Source organism: Antechinus flavipes, chromosome 2, assembly GCF_016432865.1.
Source record: "Antechinus flavipes isolate AdamAnt ecotype Samford, QLD, Australia chromosome 2, AdamAnt_v2, whole genome shotgun sequence".
NCBI lineage: Eukaryota > Metazoa > Chordata > Mammalia > Dasyuromorphia > Dasyuridae > Antechinus > Antechinus flavipes.
Genome location: NC_067399.1, coordinates 456,336,809 through 456,357,860, shown reverse-complemented (window position 1 = coordinate 456,357,860; position 21,052 = coordinate 456,336,809). Strand labels below are relative to the sequence as shown.

The 21,052-nt window shown below is 36.5% G+C and overlaps 1 protein-coding gene across 1 annotated transcript in view; it reads right to left on the bottom strand.

Annotated features, from left to right (window-relative positions):
• The window catches only part of PAPPA (pappalysin 1), a 267,563-nt gene that overhangs the window by 218,830 nt on the left and 27,681 nt on the right, over window positions 1-21,052 (bottom strand). The window contains exon 2 of the mRNA XM_051979518.1: window positions 10,857-11,925. Within this exon, the coding sequence (XP_051835478.1) occupies window positions 10,857-11,925 (1,069 nt within the window). The remainder of the gene's footprint in view (window positions 1-10,856; window positions 11,926-21,052) is intronic.

The following is a 21,052-nucleotide window of genomic DNA, read 5'->3' as shown; positions in this document are numbered from 1 at the left end:
TTAAAATAAAAAAAAAGTTTTTTTTTTTTTTATTTTTAGTTCATCCCTTTTCTCACCTAATTCCATTTTCCCTTACCATGTCCTGAGCATCCACTCTATCTATTGGAGAGAGAAATGAATCATGTTTAACATAGACTATTGGAAAAAAAAAATCTACTTGTCTTCTCCTAAAAGCTGAGCACTTCTTATTGGGGCAATACTTCTTTTTTCTCTCCAGATGACAACACTCACACAAATTAAAGAGGGAAAAAGACTTTTGGGCATGAATGAAAACCATCCTCTTCCCCTCATGTAAATTTTATTAAAAAAAAAAAAAGACTAAGGAAAGCATGGTCTACCCTTTGTCAATCTTCAACTCTAGTTAGCACTAATCATTTGATTTTTCTGTGGTTCCCAATTGCTGCTGGTTGATTTTAGAGGAAGTTATACCATCAAGTCAACTGGGCCTATTAGAGATTCACATTACAAACTTTCAACTGGGTTTTCACTATGTCAAAACTTTTATTCCTTCTCTATGGAATTTCTGTCCTTTATTCTAGGGCTGACTCAAGGATATTCTATTCTCTTTCTGTCTCTATACTCCTATTTGTGTGTGTATCTTTCTGTGTGTGTGTGTGTGTGTGTGTGTGTGTGGTGTGTGTGTCTCTGTCTCTCTATGTCTGTGTATCTGTGTGTCTGTCTCTGTCTCTCTCTCCCTCCCTTTCTCTCTCTCTCTCTCTCTCTCTCTCTCTGTCTCTCTCTCTCTCTGTTTTTGTCTCTCTCTCTCTCTCTCTCTCTCACACACACACACACACACACACACACACACACACACACACACCCTCTCCCTCTGCCATGTTCTTAAGCTTCTTGAGACCTCTTTTGTTTCCTTCTCTTCTAACAGATAGTCTTAGCTGCTATTTTATGAAGAAAACAGATTTTCAGCTGTGAATTCCCTCTTCTTTCCTCAAAGCATACATCAAGCCTCTAAATGTTCAACTCTCGACCCTGTCTTTGAAGAAAAATTTGGCCTTCTCCTTGCCAAAGTCACTTCTGATGTCCTTAATCTTAATGTCTCTTATGTTCTTCAAAAGCTTGCCTTATCACTACCCTCATCCATGCCACCATTCACCAACTTTTTATCTTAAATCTTTCCCTATTACAGATTATTTCTCTGGTGTGTATGAACATGCTTACCTCTACCCTATCCTTAAAAACAAAGCAAAAAAATAAATAGACATACTTCACTTGACCCAACCATTCATTTAAGCTCTCATCCTTATCTCTCTTCTCTTTCCCTGATAAAGTCCTAGAAACAATAACACTGCCTTCATTCTTCATTATCTCTTCATTTCTTCTTACACATTAATTCAGTCCTTTATATTAATTCAGAAATAATCCTGTATTTCTTTTCCCCTCACAATAAAATGTTTTTTAGGAGTCTGTCTGGACCCTTCTCTCCTTTCTCTACATGTGCTATCATGGAAAGTTAATATGTTTTCATGGGTTCTGTTGTCAATTCTAAACAGATGAATTCCCAAATGTAACTGAACTCCTATATTGCATATTATTCAATGACTGTTAGAAATCTCCTGTATATACTGTTGGCATTTCAAACTCTTCTCTAAACTCCTTAACTTCTGTTAGTTCAGCACCACACTTGAAACTGTCCAGGTATATAATTCTGGAGTCAGCTCACTAGACTCCATATTCAAACAAGTGCCTAGTCTTATCTTGTCAATTCCTCAAAAATCTCTTGCATTCATCCCTCTTTTTCTACTCAGCCAGCCAGTATGGTAGTTCACGATTTTCATCACCTATCATCTAAACTACTATAATTATTTCTTAATTGATTTCTCTTCTTCTAATTTCTCCACGCTCTAATTCGTTCTCCACAAAGCTTCCAAAAGAATTATCCTGAGTGAGAACAATACTTCTGTAATTTCTCAAAGGGGCAGCAGTTATACAACATCATTTTTCTACTCAAAAAAAAAATAGGGGTTCCCCTTTGTCTATAGTATAAAAATAAAACTCCTTAACCTAGCATTTAAGGCTCTCCATAATCTACCTAGCAATGGATATACAAATATACACACCCAATCACACACAAGAATTTGTACATATACATATATTATTATTTGTACACACACACACACACACACACACACACACACACACACACACACAAAATTTCCTTAAAAGCTCTACATCCCTTGCCATTCCCATAACTTGGTTTCTCATCTTCTGCTTCTGTATATCCTCACAGGTCATTCCTCATTTGTGGAATTCAACATCTCTCAATAAACTTTACATTCCTTTAAGACTCAAGTCAAGCAGCAATTCTCTATGAAGCTTTCTGGACCAGTTTTCTTCCCTGGTAAGTTTCAAATGTCTCAAACTAAATTTGAACTCAGATCCTCCTGATTCCAAAACCTACGGTCTATCTACTGTGGAATCTTGCTGCCCAAATTTGTTCCATATCTTACAGCAAGTTGTTTTTGCTTTTCAGTTGTTTCAGTAGTATCTAACTCTTCATGACATTGGGATTTTCTTTCCCAAGATATTAGAATGATTTGCCATTTCCTTTTCCAGTTCATTGTACAGGAGGAAATTGAAACAAATAGGATTAAGTGACTTGCCCAGAATCACATAGGTAATAAGTGTCTGAGGCCAAATTTGAACTCAGGTCTTCCTGCCCCATAACAAGTTAGCTAGTCCCAAATCTTCTAACTCAGGCCAAAAGTGTTCATTTATTAATTCATTAATTCATCCATTTATTGTTATTTTCTTGCTCGTTTATTTATTTTTATTTATTTCTGTTTTATTACACTGTGCCTCCTATAAATGGAGGGAAAAATAATACTCAGTTGGCTTTGGAAGCATGGTTTCCTTGACTCTAGAGTAAAGTTGAGATTTAAAATGTATAACCTTCACTTCTGTGAAGAGATGGGAAACTATTGGTAATATTCCATTTTCTGAAATACTCAAGTAAGGTATTAGGGTTTTTTGTTGATTTTTTTTTTCTCTTTTAAAAATTCTTTGTTATGAGGGATACTCACTGGGTATGGGAAGAAAGTATATTCAGAAAATGAAGATGATGTAAAATCAAATGATTTCAATAAGAAATATAGCTGTTCTAATTAAAAAAAATAAAATTAAGCTGGATATTTACTTCAAAAATAAGACAGAATGTAGTGCTATCTAAGAAATACCCTTCAGAGACATCTAGGTGGTACAGTGGATAGAGCACTAGTTCTGAAGTCAGGAGGACCTGAGATCAAATCTGACCACAGACACTTAACACTTCCTAGCTGTAAGACCCCAGGCAAGTCAGTTAACCCCAATTGCCTCGGGGGGGGGGGGGGGAAGAGAGAGAGAGAGAGAGAGAGAGACCCTTCAAATCTGATAGAAAAGTTATTTAAACATGTGGGCAAATCATTAAATGAAAAAAACAAACAAACAAAACAAACAAACAAACAAACAAACAAACAAAACAATGCCATTGACATCCCAGCAGTTAAAAATGGAAGAAGTCCAGCCCTAATTTCATTTTGATGTGGCCAGTATCTCAAACATGGCCATTATATCTACATGCTATCTTCAGTCTTTTAGGTGCAATCCAATCCCAGAGTTTGCCACACACCATGATAACCAGCTGGTCATAGTTAGGCTCATTTTTCATAATTTAATCCTTCTACCCTGCAATTCATGCTATGTATTATAATCTGATTAGTTTCCTTTCATATCACTTGTGACCTATCTCTTCCCCATTCAAACCTCTCCAATCATTTCCCACTTACCAGAGGATAAAGTCCAAACATCACATTTAAATCAATCACTATCCTGACATTAGACCTATTTAGCGACTATTTCCCACTGTTTCCCTTCACAAAGTCTATGCTTTAGCCAAGCTGGTTCTTCACTATTTTTTTAACATTTTCATGCATGAATTAGTTTTGTCTCCCAAAACAAATAACGAGTCTTGTCTTGAAGACAAGGACCATGTTTTATTGACCCCAAAATATTCAGCATGTGCTTTGAATGTAAAAGAGGAAATATGAAGGATTGGTCTAGCTAAAGGTTTTTGCCTTTCTTAGCCCTGGTTTCTACTTTTGAAAAATGGGAAGGTTGGGCTTGGTAACCTCTAAAGTCCATCCTAGTTCTGATATTCTTTAATGGTTGCTCTATTAATATCTACTGAATGATAAGAATTTGACTTCACTGATTAAAACTTTTTTCCTCCACTGAATAGATTTTTCCTTTTACCCAAGAGTTCTCAAACAGGATGGATCCTGATTTCTCTTTGTAACACTTTCAGAAACAGGGAAAGAAGATTTTATATTATGTGGATCCTTACAACTGGAGATAACCACTTTAGTAACCCAAGATAAATGAGGGCAAAATGAAAAAGCACTTATATTATTAACAGTCAGATGAGGTAGACTGAAGACTACCTTATCTCAAGCAGGGAAGGGTGTTTTATACTTACTATCCTTAGAACCATAGATGTAAGATAAGTCCCTTATTACCTAGAATCTTATATCTCAGAGTTGTCAAGGGCCTTCTTTTTGGCCTTTTCCCAAACTACTTGTAATGTTGAATCAGTACAAATAGAAAATTATAATCTGTCTCTGGAGTATCCCTCTTTTCTATAAAAGTGGGGAGAGTGCAGTTAATTGTGGTGCTTCACCAACACTCAAGAACTTTTTCTCCCCTCTTTCCCCCACTGCAAATTCTCAATTATTCTCAAATTGGAATATCCACATTCAGAGTGCCATTGTTCATATTTTGAAAGATTTGTCCAAAAGAGAACAGTCTGAATTGACTGTGATATTCCATCCCTGGAGGGGGCACACAAGTTGAAGTTTCAGGCATCACTCTGAATTTCCTGAGACTTTATGGTTTGTATTAACCATTCTTGTTTTCCTTTCCTTTTCAAAGCCTCATGTAGAGTGTCCTCTATTTAACTCATACTTGCTCCTTAAACCCTTGGATAGAATTCCATGCTTCTGTCAAGTCTGAATCTCTACAGTGGTAGTTGAGCTCTCTGAATATATGCTTCCAACAGGCATACTTGACTGATACCATGTGGACTGCAAATTTCAATCTGTCATAGTATCTGCCAGTTATTAACTGTTCCTCATCAATTTGGGTGTCAAGTAGAACCTGGATACATTCATCCTCCTTGTAGGAATACCCTCTCAGATGTCACCCTTTAGCATAGTTTTTGGTTTTATTTGCAATCTCTTCATCACTAGCTGTGTGATTATGCACAAAACATTATACCTCTCTAAATCTCACTTTCTTCTTCTGTAAAGTAGGTATCATAAGTGACGTGTAATCAATGCATACCATGATTATAATGATGAGCTATGAAAAAGAAGTAGCTTGTTACAGAGAAAGAAGAAAAAAAATTAGTACCAGAAAATCTAGGTTCAAATTCTGACGCCCAAGGCTGATAGATTATGTGACTTAGGAACAGCATCATTTAAACTCTAATGAACCTTAGTTTTTTATTCATAGAATAGGGATAACAATATATTCACTCTATACCTTACAAGGTAATTACAAGGAAAATGTAATTTTCCTTAAGCTTAAAGCTTAAAGATCACATAAACACATTATTAAAGACACCAAGGAATGAAGTATGGAATATAATCAGTAAAAATCATGAAATATGAGATCATGAAATCTCAGAACTCAGAGAAGCATCTGATTCTCTGCCTTACTACAATCCTTGTACCTCAAAAGTATATTACAGGAATCTCCTCTAGACCACTTGACAAGTGGTCATTTAGCCTGGGCTTGGGTCACTACCAGAAATAGTAATTTAATTACTTTGTGAGGTATTTTATTTTGGTTTTGAATATCTCCTAATTCTGGGGTAGTAATTTCTTAAATTAAGTCCATATCTGTCTCTTTGTAACTTCTGCCCATTGGCTCTTCTGAGTACTATTCCAAACAAGGCTACTTCACTGTGCTAGCCCTTCAAATGTCCTGATTTAATAATTCACCCAGGGTCTAACATATTACTCAGTACTCTATATGTATTTAATAGATATTTATAAAATTGAATTGCCAACATTTTTTTTCTCCTCTAAGCTAATATCTTCATACTTTGAATTATTCCTTTTTTTTTTTTTTTTTTTTTTTGACATGGCTTGAAGTTATCCAAATTCGGGAATGGTAGTAAATAAATGGGAAGGGATGAGTGAGTATTGCAGAGGTAGTAATAGTTGCCAAAGCTTCTTGCAACTGCTGACAGCATAAAAGTCAAGGGAGGTCATGTGGATGTAACACAAATTAAATTAAATTCAACAGACCCTTTAACTATGTGCAGGGCACTGTGTTACGGATGATGTAAAAAGCAACAGACATGGAATCAGAAGATCTAGATTTTAGCCCCAGATCTACTCCTAGTAGATGTATGTCTGTATGTTAAGCAAGTCAAGCAATGTTAATGGCTAAACAAGTCAGGTAATCTTCCCTGGCCTTAGTTTCATGTCTGTAAAAGAAGTGATTAGCTCAGATGAATTCTAAATTGTTCCTTTAACCTATAACATGCTGCTCAGGGGGAAGCACGATATAATAGATATATAATATTAGTGTATTGAGTTATTAGAGACCTGTGTTCAAATACCACCCTTCACATTTATTAGTGGTATGTGTGACCATTATCCAATCACTTCACCTTTCTAGCCAAGGCTATTTCCTCTTCTATAAGACAGGAATTTCTGGAGTTCTTACCAATATTATTGGAAAGAACAAATAAATAATATACTATGTTGAAAGCATTTTGTAACTCTAAACACACTACCTAAATGCAAGCAATTTTTGATAATATGTTTTTCCTCACTGGAAGCCAAAACAGTAGTTGTGGGGTATTTTGCAGAAGTGATTCTTCTTCAGGTATTCTTCTTCAGATATGTGTTAGACGAGATGGCTTCTGAGGGACTTTATTATGTTTTAGGTTTCTTCTAGATACACTATCCTATTATTCTTGAACCTGTTTAACAACTAGTTTGATGTTGCTGGCTCCTCTTTTGGCTTGAGAATTTGATGGGTAATTATTATTGGCTCACAATATCAATCCAGGAGAGTATGAAGTACCATGATTTAGAAGAGATAACATAATCCAACTCTGGGTGTTGGCTTTGTTATTTGCTAGTTCAACTTTGAGCCTGTCACCTAAATTTTTAGGCCTCAGGATCCTCAAATTTAAAAAAAACTGAAGTAATGAAACCTGCGGGACAGATTTCATTATTCTGAGGATCAAATAATATAACCAATACTAAGTGATTCACAAATTGTAATATACCATATTGATGGCAGTTATTAATCATACCTTTCACCTCTAATTCTATGTCCTTTTTTATAAAAAGACAGATTTTTCCAACCATCTAATAATATATATAATAATAATTTATTCATAGGCAGATGCTAATCTAGACAAAGGGAACTATACAAGGATTTAATTCCCCCCCCCAAAAAAAGTTATGCAATTAATTTTTGTTTTTTTTTTTTTTTCCTTTTCTTTCCATTTTTGAGAGTAAACAGAATTGTATCTTCAGTGCATTATGAGAACACACTGCTAGTTGAATACTTTTTGTAACTCAAGTAGTTGATCAGTTCCATAAGTTCTGGTGTTTATATATTAAGTTTTCTTAAATGTCATCTTTGTAAAATACTTTAACATTTACAAAACGCATCGCTCATAATGACCATGTGAGGAAAGCAGTGTAATTACTATTATTTCTCATTTCACAGTTCAGGAAACTGAGTTTCATAAAGGCAAAATTACTTGTTTACAAACCCTACACTAGAAGTCTAAGTAGGTAAGATTTGAACTGGTGTCTCCTGATAACAAGTACATTTTTCTTCCCTCCCTCTCTTCTCATCTCCCTCCATCCTTCCTTCCTTCCTTCCTTCTTTCTTCCTTCCATACTTCTTGTCTTCCTTCCCTCTTTTCTCCTTTTTTTCTTTCTTCTCTCTTTACATGTTTTCTTTCTTTCCTTCCTTCCTCTGGGTTATTTCATTATTATAGAAATGTCCTGGTAAAGAACAATGAAGCTCTCAGCACCATCCCTGCAACTTAAAAACCTCACAAAGTTTCTCAGAACACTAAGAGGTTGAATGACTTGCTTATAGAAAGAGACAGAACTTCCCTCCCTTTTCCAATCATAGTCTACATACATTCTGCTGCCTTATACTAGGACTGATAGTAGAATACATATCACAGAAAACTCCTTTAAGGAAACAAATAGTGCTAGGCAGGAAGGAACATGATTAACATGGCAAGGGAGTAGAAAGAGGTTAAGAAACTTCAAAGCAAAGAAAACTCATATCCACAAACAAATCCTAAGCCCTACGATCACCTAAGCAAAACCCTTCCCTTCTCCTTTTTTTTTAAACACAGGTTTCCACAGGCTATCCTTTGTCCACAGGAGCTAATGTGGTTTGGGCCATTGTGGCTGAGCACAGCAATTCTTAGGTATTTTCAAGAGAAAGGTCTTTGTTTGGTTGGTTTAATCCAGTGTGTATTGCTTTCCCTGCCAGAAAACTTGCATCTCTGGTACTCATTCAAAACATTGGCACGTGGTTGTAGTCAGAGATTTCTGGGCAATAATAGTTCAGTGAATTAGGAAGCAAGAGATGGCTTGTGAATACACCGTTGGCTTTTTCAAATATAATCTGGGCAGCCCAGAACCCTCTTTTAACCTGAACACATTGAGGAGGGATAAATTTGCCTGTCAATTAAATGTGTGTGTGTGTGTGTGTGTGTGTGTGTGTGTGTATGTATAATGTATATAGTCATAATATATTATTAATAGAAAGAACCCTAGAACACCGATTGTTAGGGCAGGAAGAGAACTTAGAACATTGCTTGTTAGAACCATAAGATTAACTTAAGGTAGACATTACATCTTTGGAGGAATTTGAAATATAGAATGTTAGATCACAGCCTATCGAGGTCTTAGTCGTTCAGTTTAGTCCAATCCCCTCACTAAACAGAAAGGGCAATTCATTTCACATAACTTTCTTGTAGAATTTTTCTCTGGTTTTAGGACCGAAAATGATTCTGTCTGCCATTTTTATATATGTTTGTCATTCTATCTTCATCTTAATTTTCCCTTCAATTAAGATAATGCCTTCCCACCTGTATCCCCATCTGTAAAATAAGAACAATAATATTATCTATTTCACAGGATTATTGTGAAGATCAAATGAGACTGACTATATAAAGTGTTTTGCAAACCTTAAAATATTATATAAGTACTATTGTTGTTGTTATTATCATTATTATTATTCCTTACCCATTCTTGATAGGCCATCTGAAACCTAATTTTAACTAGAGCACCTTCCCTAACTACTCCTTTCCTCATTGGCTCCTCTCTCCTCTGAACTTAAAATCTGTAACATAATTTATCATCAAACCTGACCTCTGTTCAGTATTTTTAATAAAAATATTAGTCTTGTCTCTCCAAAAAGACTATACATTCTTTGAAAAAAAAGAATCCAGTCATACTCCTACTTCATCTGCAGTTTTTTGATTAAGATTGGACATAGTTCTATGGGCATTAATAAATTATTGTTGATTGGTGGACCTCTCTATCATTTATTTTAGAACAGGTATCTTTAATTTGAGTACCAGATCCCCAAAAGGTCTATGGATACATTTCTGAAGAATCATAAACTTGGTGAGTAAATCTGTATATATATATATATGTATGTATGTATGTGTATATATGTATATGTATGCATATATATACAAATACATGTATATAAAAGTATACCTATATACACATATGATTATTTATATACATAATTATATACTTTCCCCTCACTAATCCCTAATTAAAACTTAGCATTTCTTTCGATTATTTAAAAAACATTGTACTGAGAAGAGGTACACTGGCTCTGCAAGATTTCCAAAGGGATCTATGATACACAGCTTGAGAAGCCCTATCTTAGAAGGACAAACTGGAAGGGCAGGGAGTGATGAGCTCCAGGACACTATTCTAGAAGCCAAATTACTCTCTCCTTCTTCTCCCTAACATAAAACCACAGAATCATGAAGTTTTGAATTTGAAAGGGATGATAAAGACCATTTAGTCCAAGCTATTTATTTTACATGAGAAGAAACTAAAGTCCAAACAAGGAAAGAGTTTTGTTTCTTCAAGTTTTAAAATCCCATATTTGAAAGTTCAAGACTATGCACCAAGCAGAGAGGCTCCTATATTTTCTGACTCCCAGAACTCCTTGATTCTCAGTTCACCTCCCTACTCCCCGAGCCAGCATCCCTTTCTCCATAGATGTTGTGTTTGTGTTCAGGAGGCCAGCACTTTTTAAGAGAAGAGTCAGCAAAAAAAAAAAAAAAAAAAAAATGCAAAGACCAGCAAACATGCTGAAAACATCAGCAAGTCCACTATTGTACGTGTTAAATAGAAAGCAACAGTTCAGTTTTAACCAAAAACACCCAGAACAGCTGGTTCTTCTTGACTTGGGATCTCCAGCCCTCAGGGTTGAAGGACATTCTCTGAAGTGAGCCTAGACCAGTTTTAGTGTAGTTTTGGTTATGGGTTTCTAGTTTTATTATATGGGCCACAGTGCAAGCTCAGTCAATTATTAAGTAAGCTGAGTATTCTTTCTACCTTTCCACTGTTTCTCCTTATGCATATGCTCTCTATAACCAGCATGAAAGAATGAGGACAGAAAACCTGGCTCCTAGTTTTACCTCTGCCATTACCTAGGTTTGGGACTTTTGATAATTTATCTCTGTGCCTCAGGTTTCTCATCTGCAAAATGGAGATATAAATGTCTCCACTAACTGTTTTGGGTACTGTTTGTACAGGACTTTTGCTTAAAAATGTGCCTACCTGTATGGAGAATCTGGATCAAAGCATGTCTTGGTGACATCTGTAATTTCGGGGTCACAGCACTCCCCCCCATCAAAGTTGTATCTCTCATAGTTGCAATCCATGTCACATACACCATTCTGCTTCTTCTTGCTGAATGTTGAATGTCGGAGGTGCCGGCAGTCCCCACCATCAAAACCTGTCAGAGTGTGGTTGCACTCCGGGTCACAGTTCTCATCTCCAATCTTGCTGATATCACAGTTGGCTAAGATGAGACGATGGCGCAGGGATGAATTCCTAACTTCCAGCACTTCCAGCTGCCATGTGATGTTATAACGGTCAAAGGCCTCTGTCAGTTGCTGGTGCTGGAATTCAATCTGCTGTTGGCTGACTGTTGGATTCTCATGGTTGTCATCATAAATGTTCACCACCCGGTAACGCACCAATTTGGGGCGGCGGAAACTTGGGAGCTGGTTGTAGCTGGCAATCACTTCAACATTGTCACAGAGTGTCTGCCCACACAAGGGTGGCTCCAGACTAGTATCAAGCAATAAACCATGGTGGTAGCTGAATTCAACTTGGGGGCTGCTTCCATCTTTCATAGAAGACCACATGCTCTTCATGTTCTCTAAGTTCTCTTGAATAACAAGCTGAGGTAGTCCAGTGCCTAGACCGTGATTTGCCCGCCCCATATCCAATAAGATCTCCTTCTGAGATCGAGCTGTCTTCCAAAGACTGAAATGCTCAATGTAACCCCGGTAATTATGATTTAGGGCATTCCCACCCAGCATGAGCACTTTACACTTCTGGGTCAAAGGGCTAAAAATGCCACCCACTTGCTCACTCCCCATTGCAACCTGGGCACCATTCACATAGAGCTTCATCAATCGTCCATCATATGTGGCAGCAAGATGCACCCACTGATTAGGGAGGTAGCTTCGATGAGCATTGATGGTAGTCACCTTTCGAGCTCGATCTGTCTTCATGGAGAAGAAATAACGGGGATCTCTGTTGCCCTGGTCACTGATGGTGTGAATTCCCACGGCCCATCCTCGGTCACGAGAGGTGTAAGAACATTTGTCATACAGTCCTATGTATCCCCAAAAAAGAAATATGAATGAATAAAGTAAGAAAACACATAAATGTTTCCCCATCCCATCTCAATTTACGAAAATCTATCATAGCAATTAAGCTGCTACAATAACTAGACAGGAGAATTGGGGGTCAAGTGCTCCAGACATGCAAAATAGATGTGACTCCTGTTTCTTGGACAGAGACCAGGGTAGCTGTATACTCACTATAAAGGAAAAATCATCCTTTGTATTTGTATCAATTTTATCTGTAGGATAGTGAAGTTTCCATTTTACTGTTGTCTACTAGAGAAAACCTCAAAAATGACTTTGCTGATTTCATCACTAGATCAATCATTTTGTTCATCCCTGTCCTAACTACCCTGATTATTTTTATGAAGATACATGCCTTATATTGAACTGAAATTCATTCATTTATACATTCAGCAAATGGAACTCATACATCCATACTTTTATACTTTCAGTACACTAAATATTGAAGACTATTCTAGATATGATAAAATATAATTTAAATATGATAGAATTGCTTCTTTCATGGAGCTTATGATAAGACAAACACAGTTAACTATAATATACAATATTCTAAAGGTCCACACAAAATTACAAAACAAAAGATTTAATAAACTCTAAGGGATCAATTTATAAGTTTCTCTACCTCAAGGAATATTTTAGTTTTAGAATATCAGAGTTGGAAGGAACTTCAGAAGTCTTCCACTAAAATCCCTTTCATATAGATGCTTCAGGTAGGAACTAGACTAGACAAGAAGATGTGAGAATTGTGGAAGGCAAAATTCCCAGTCCTAGAATTCAGAGAACTAAATTAAAATGTAATTAGGAAATGCTTAATGAAATAAGTAAAAATCCAATATAACATAGATAATGTTAATTTGTAGTTTTTTAAATCAATAGGTAGCCCAATGGGAAGCATTTCTATTTGCGTTTAACAATACTAGAGGAAGGCACACCTCTGCCTCACTCAATAGTCAAGACATCACCCTGGAGATATCATTGGTCTTCTTCCAGAACAAAGAAACAATAATAATAACTAGACTAGGAGACCCTTAAGGCTCTTTGCAATCCTGAGATCTGAAGTCTCTATGAAATAGAGAATGGTCACTAGACAATGATATATGAGTTAGAAAGAGAAAGAAGGAGAGAGAGATAAAAATGAATGCAATATACCCTTTTAGACAATTTCTACTTCAGGCTCAAGATTGATTTCCGCCATCATAACTTAAGCTGCACATTTTCCATTAGCGCTAATAGGATGCTCATGGAGAATGTCCAGCATAATAAATTGAGAATGTCCTCACAGTCTTTACTCAGACATTGAACTTAGGATCTTGCACTAAGTATGAACATAGCTATTCTTTCTTTATATGTCAGAGAATGTCTCAATTTGGTAACTTCTTGCTGACCAATTTTCATTAGATCCCCAAGCCCAAATCCCTAAGTTAACCTCAAGGCATTTTATACTCATTGGACACTAATCCAATCCTATGATATTTGTATTTATCTCTATAAATAGGCTAAATCTCCAATTAAATCATAAACTAGTTGAGGGTAGGAATTCTGTCCCATTGGCCATCTTATTCTGATCCAGCAAAATATAATTCACATAATATATATTTAAGAGATGCTTGCTGCTGGTACATTTTCATGCTTAAATCTTTTGTTTTTCTTACTCTACATTCATAATCAATATAATTCAACAAATGATGGTTATGTTCCCACTACATAATGTGCAAGATCCTGGGACTACAAAGGTGAAAAAAGATAATTTCTACTTTCAGAGAACTAATAATATGACAGGAGCTACACAACATGTCAACAAATATTTATATATATGAAATAGGATAAGGCAAAGGACAGACTAGGCAAAGCACTAAAAATAAATCGGAGAAGAGAGTGATCACCTTATCTGGTGGCATCTCAGAAAATTTCATGGAAGAAATGTTATTTTACTTGTATCTTGCAGTAAGTGAAATCATTTCCTACATCAGAGATGGAGAGGAAATGAGGAAATGCATTTCAAGTAAGGGGGAGATGACCTATGCAATGCATTGAGGAAAGACTACAAGACATGACTTGGAAATAATTGCTTGTTCAATTTGGCTAGAAAATTAGATAGTATAAAAGAAAAGTATGTGGAATAAGAGTAAAAAGGTAGCTGGCTTATGAAAAGCCTTATAGGTTGGGTAAAAAGTTTATCATAAAGGGAATAAAAAGTTCTGACTAGAGCAATGATATGGTCAAGCCTGTCCACTAGGAAGATTATTATTATTATTATTATTTTGCTGAGGCAATTGGAGTTAAGTAGCTTGCCCAGGGTCACACAGCTAGAAACTATTAAGTGTCTGAGGCTGGATTTGAACTCAGTTCCTCCTGATTTCAGGGCCAGCACTCTTATTTGCTGCACCATCTAACTGCCCTAGGAAGATTAATTTGATAGCTGTGTGAAAGATGAGTTAAAGAGTAGGGAAGAGATTGGGAATAGGGAAAAGACTTTGGAGACTATGACAGTAATCGAGGGAGAGTTAATAAAGAACTGACCTAAGTTAGTAGCTATGTGAATAGAAAAGATGAGATGGATAAGCGAAAGAAATGGCCATCCAAGGACACCGGAAGCAAGGAAAGAATCAAAATTACTCAGAGGTTTATGGTCTTGTATGTTTTTTGTTTTGGTTTGGTTTATTTTGGGGGGTAAGGGAGGTATTGGGATGGTATTGGCAAAATCAATAAATAAGAGGAAAAGAGGGAAGTAAAGGGAAGAAGATGATGAATTCAGCTTTAAGTTAAGTATGAAATATCAATAGGATATTTCAGTATAAATATCCTATAAGCAAGTAAAATTATGAACCTGGATTTCAGGTGAGCTCAGGGCTGTTTACATTTACATATGCTACATAATATGTGCCTATATACACACACATGCACACATACATACAGAAAAACATCAGTTTAAGGAACAGCTCTGGAACTAAAATGTGTGAGCATTTGTGTGTGTGTGTGTGTGTGTGTGTGTGTGTGTGTAAAAGAAAGCATGGTGTAATGAAAAAGAGAGCTAGCCTGAGACTAAGGAAAACTTGGATTCAACTCTTACTTTTGACAAATGCTTCTGTCAAACCATAGAAAATTCATTTAACCTCTTACCTCCCTCTGACAAACTTTCTCTAGGCTGTAAGATGCAAAGCAGTTGATATTTGCATTAATAAAGTGAACTTCTTCAAAGGAGTTCATTATACCAGTGAAATCCCAAACATTATCCTTCTACTTAGATACCCACATTCCTTTTATTGTTCTGTCATTTTCAGTAATATCTGAACTTTTTGTGACATTGTTTGGGGTTTTCTTGGCAAAACTACTTGAGTGATTTCTCATTCTGTTCTCCATATTTCCTTTACAAATGAGGGAACTGAGGTAAACTGGATTAAGTGACTTATCCAAGGTTATACAGCTAATAAGAATCTGAGACTGGTTTTTAACTCAGGAAGATGCATCTTCCTGACTACAGGACTAGTACTCTACCCACTATACCACTTAGCTACCTCACAGGCATATACATGAGTCATCTGAAAAGAGTGATGAGAGAGAAAAGATCTGAGGATAGAGTCTCTCTTGATGAAGCCAATATAGTTAGTTGTGTTTCCTTGATCAAGTCACTTAACTGGGCCTCAGTTTCTTCAAATTTGAAATAAAGGGGTTGGACTAGATAGCTTCTGGAGGTGTTAGTCTAAGATTTATACTTATATGGAGGAAGGAAAGAAAAAGAGGAAACCTTTCTAGAGATGGAGATTTAGGCTAATAGGTAGAAGGAAGAGATGGCTAGCAAAATCTAATATTCCAAAAAAATTGTCAAAAAAGATGAAAATTAAAAAAAAAAAAGATCATTGGAGCTGACAGCTAAGATGTGATTGTTAATCTTGTAGAGTGGTAGGATTGGAGACCAGATTGCAAAGGATTAAAGAAGTAGAAAATGAGGAAATGAAAGTGTCCACCTCATCTTGAGAGGGTGGCGAGGACTGTTTTGTTTTTTTTTCTTAAGGATAAGAGAGGCTTGAATATTTCAGTAGAAGGAGAGGAAGGTGCAAGCAGAGAGGAAGAAATTATCAGAAAGACAAAAAATGTAGAGATTGTTAAAAAGAATTGGTAGATCTGAAGAAAAGAACATTGAGATAAATGGTACTAATTGTTATCTCTAGAATTAGAATTCAAAGACACAAAAAATCAAAAGATACTGACTATCTCTCTCTTTTTGAGCTTGATGGTCTGGGATTTGCTTCAAGAAAGGTAAGTGGGAAGAGATTGAGATATATAAGAACATAAGAAAAACATGGCACCCATATTACAGGCCATGAGTCAGCTTGCCAAAAATATGAAAACCTCCACAAACTCCCACCAAAGGAGGCCACTTGGAAATCATAAATCTTTGTCAGTTTAGTCGGCATTAGGAGACAAAATATTAAGGCCTCTTCCCTCCCTCACACCTCCCAGGGTCCCTGGCCCTCACTTCTGATTCTGATTCTGACCAAGTTGCTCAATAGCCATCTGCTAACGATCACTCATTAACAGTGTGGTCTTGTCTAGTATCAACAAGAGCAAAGGTTACCAGAGGGCTCATTGTATTTTCTTTCCCACCTCCCTGCCCTGACCCCTCCTTCTCCTCTTCCCATCCCCCCCCCCCCCCAATCCACTGAAAGAAGGAAAGTCACCTCTAATGGGAAAATTGAAAATTTTGAAACAGGCCACCTCCCAACCCCCGTTTTATTTTGCCAGGGGCTCTTAGTTCTCCCCTTTTCCTGTTGCCTTTGGAAGGGAGATCTCAGGGTTAGGAAGGTAAAATGTTTATACATCTGTAGGGCGCCCTCAGTTCAGAACCTTTCTGAGACCAGCATTTGCTCTGAGTGTGCCTCTGTTCAAAGCAAAGACAGAAAAGGGTAAAAGAGAAAAGAACCCAAGAGACAGAGCACAAGAAAAAAAATCAAGGAACAGGCCCAGAAGTTGAGGAGACCTAAAAGAGTGGGGTTTAGAGGAAGCTAGGGGAGGTGTCAAAAAACAAAAACATGTTGGAAGATAAGAAGAGGTTGAGACAATGTTCCCAGAAATTCTCTGGGAAATATTTACCTGGGAAAGGAGACAGGAGAATACAAACTGGGAAGTTCAGGGCCAGGGTTATGGAATTTATTTATTTCTCTATAAAGTCATTTCCTCAAAAAAAATTTCATATTGCCATGTGTAGCTAAAGCTACTTTTTTCTTCTCCTGTTTCACACCTAACAGTGCTTCAAACAAACAACGCACTCGGGGACATACAGAGAGAGACCCTCTAACAGATGGGGAATGGGGGAAGAGGAATAGAGATCTTGATGAGAGAGTAGTGCTTCCTAGTATGAGCCTAGGCAGAACAATCCCAGAGGATTTTCCCTGGGAGGCCACATCCAGATGTATCAAGCTGGAGGGCCACACGTAATTCTGCATGTGATTTGCATATCATTAGCATAAATCCATATCAACTCTAAAATCTAATAGAATCCTTAGCATTTTGTAGGACCTTGGACTTCATTTATTCAAATCCCTTCATTTTACAGAAAAGAAAATGAGACCCAGAGTTTGAACCTTTGTCCAGGCTCTTGAAGTAAATGGTAAAGTGTGGGCCATAGAATCATGGGATTTAGGTAAGAATAAATCTGGTATCATGTGATAGTGGTTTGACCAAGAATGTCAGAAAAACTTGAGCTCAAATCCTGTCTCTGTTATATACTAGTTCTGTCACCATGGCCAATTTACATAACCTCTCAGAGCCTCAGTTTCCTGAGCTGTAAAGTGGGGAGAAGAATTCCTGTAATCCATATTTCATAGAACAATTATTAGCTTCCAATGAGATAATACTCAGAAACTATACTGAAAAGCCTATAAAATGCAAATTATTATTATAACCTAGACCAAAGATTCTTAACTTTAGTTCCAAGAAGTTGTTTCTTTAAAAATAAACTATATTTCAATACAATGGATTTACTTTTTAATTCTCTGTATTTTATTTTGTAGATTTAAAAACATTATTCTGAAAAGGAATACATAGGTTTCTCCAAACTGTCAAAGCAAGAAGGTTGAAAGAGACTTGTATGGCATCAAAAAGATAAGTGACAAAGTTGAGATCTGAACCCAGGTAAATCCCTAAATCCAGAGTTTATTTCATTATAGCATTGTGTCTTTTGGAAGTGAGTATAAGATTATTAAAATTTATACAACAATCACCTTTCATTTATACCTAAGCAAATAGATGCATGTTAAGATTAACTCAAAATAAAGATAACAGCTCTCTTGATTTTCATTCAAATTCTCTTTCCACCCCGATAAGGTTGATGCCCTATAAGTAATCTTCAAGTAGAAATGCCTTTATTGTTTTCCCATGAGTTGGGTATCTATTTTAGCTCCTTTTCACCCACTAATATAGATACAACATCAGAGTATAGAGTACAAAGATGAAAACCCCAGAACCAGAGTACATAGGAACACCACAAGACCCATGAGAATCATAAAAATAGAGAAAATTTTTACACATACTAATTAAGCAAAATAACAACAAAGAAGATACTACTGTTTTTTTAGGTGGTAGAACAAAGTAAATTTGAAATTATGACAGAAGCTTTCCTTCCTGGACACTGAATTCAACTCAACCAACATTTATTGGGAACTGAATATGTGAAAAGAAAGCTCATTTGCAATTATATTTTTCATGTAATGGAGATGGGATATATGGGGAAATCTGGAGATCTAAGTTCTATCCCATCTTCCATTGAGTCTTGTATAGTTTTAGTCAAATAAATCAATTCAGTTCTCTGGGACAAACTTTTCTTAGCTCTAAAATAAGAGGTCTGAACAAAATATTCTTTAAAGTTCCTTCTTGCACTAACATTTTATGATTTTATGATCCTAAGAAAGATTGAGGGAGGATATATCATATGCAAGGTATTCTATTAGTCAATAATCTTTTAGAATTGGAAGGATCCCAACTGAATAGGCAGAAAAACAAAGATGACAATTATTAGTCCAGTCTATCTCATTGAAAAATGCTATTCAAATGCAAAAGATTAAAAAAAATGATGTTGTAGCCAATGACAACTTTCTTATTTAGGAGCGAAGGAAAGACATCTTTGACTAATATTAAATCCCCCTCCATAATTAGGATCCAGCTATAAGCTTGCAAACCTACTTCACACTACATCACACATTCTATGTTCCCACCAAACTAAATTATTCAGAGTTCACAAAAATTATCTTGTGATTTCCAACTTCCAGGCCTTTGTTCACATTCCTACGACAGAAATGGTCTCCTTAACTTCCTCACCTTTACTCAATCAAGTGCATGATTAATTTGTTCCCCGGTGGTCCAGTGAAAACTGATTATTTACTTATCTCATTACAAAACACTCTCCACTCCTCTTACGCATTTATCATGTTCTTATTTATACTTAGTCTCTCTATATTCACATCTTAGATCTTCAGGATAGATTTTTTTTAATCTTTTTTATCTTTGCATTCCTATCTGCACCCAGACCCAAACCTCAAGCATAATCAGTACTTAGTGTTTGCCAGCTAAAAATAAATAAGTGGCTTATAGTCACTGAGTAACTTTTGTTAAGTACCTACTATGTAGTAGACACTGTGATAAGCAACAGTGATATAAAGTTAAAAGACGATGGTCCTTGGTCTCAAAAAACTTAGTTTTTATGGGAAAGACAAGCAAATGAGCAAGTATTAAAAAAGCCATAGATAGGATAAATAAGAAATAATTAACCCAAAGTAGATACTAAAATTAATAGAAGTTGGAAAGTCTCTCCATAGAAGATGGGCTATTAGTTTGGACTTGAAGGAAGTCAGGGGATGAAGATTAGGAAGATGAAAAAATCAGGAGCCAGAGCAGATGCAGGAGTATCTTGTTTAGATAAGAGCAAGGAGGCCAGTGTTTTTGGATCAAAGACTAGGTGGGAAAATATAACATGTAAAAAGACTGAAGAGGTGGCGACAGACAGGTTATGAAGGATTTTGACCACCGAATTTGGTTACTGATCTGGAGAATGATAGAGAGCCACTTGAGTTTATTGAGTATAGGGAAGTAACACTAGTAATAGAAAATGGACTGAAGTGACAGAACACTTGTGGAAGACAGAACAATAAACAAGCAATTGCAACTGACCAAGTATGAGGTGATGAAACACCTGAGTGTTGATAGTGTCAGAGGAGAAAAGAGGGAATGTATGAGATATTATAAAGATGATATCACTAGGACTTGGTAACATATGGAGAGTGAGAGATAGTGGCAAGTGAAAGATAATACCTCGATTGTGAATTTGAGGGACTGGTAGGATGGGGTTGCCATAGACAATAATGGTAAAGTTTGAAAAAAAGAGACATTTTAGCAGGAGTCCTCAAACTATGGCCCGCGGGCCAGATGCAGCAGCTGAGGACGATTATCCCCCTCACCCAGGGCTAGGAAGTTTCTTTATTTAAAGGCCCACAAAACAAAGGTTTTGTTTTTACTATAGTCTGGCCCTCCAACAGTCTGAGGGACAGTGAACTGGCCCCCTATTTTAAAAGTTTGAGGACCCCTGGTTTAGGGGATGAGATAATGAGTTCTGTTTTGGACACGTGGAGGTTAAGATGTCTACCTGATATATTTTTTCAAAATGTCTGAAAGAAAGTTGGAGATATGAGGCTGGAGATAAGCAGAACTAGATAGTGAGATTTGAGACTCATAGGATCAAAGACATTAGTTAGAAGGAATCTTAGAGGTTACAGTATCATAGGATAATAGCTCTGGGATTGAGAAAAAAATCATAGGCTACATAATCCAAGTGGATGGCAGAGTGAATAGAGAGCCAAGCTCAGAGAGAGGAAGACCTGAGTAAGAAACTGACCTCAGATTCTTATTAGCTGTGTGATCCTGGCCAAGTCACTTAACCCTATTTGTCTCAATTTCCTAATCTGTAAAATGAACTAGAAAAAGAAATGGCAAACCCCTCTAGTATCTTTGCCAGGAAAACCCCAAATGGAATTAGGAAGAATAGCCTATGCCTGAAAACACTGAGCAATGACAACAAATCTAGTCCAACCCTTTCATCTTACA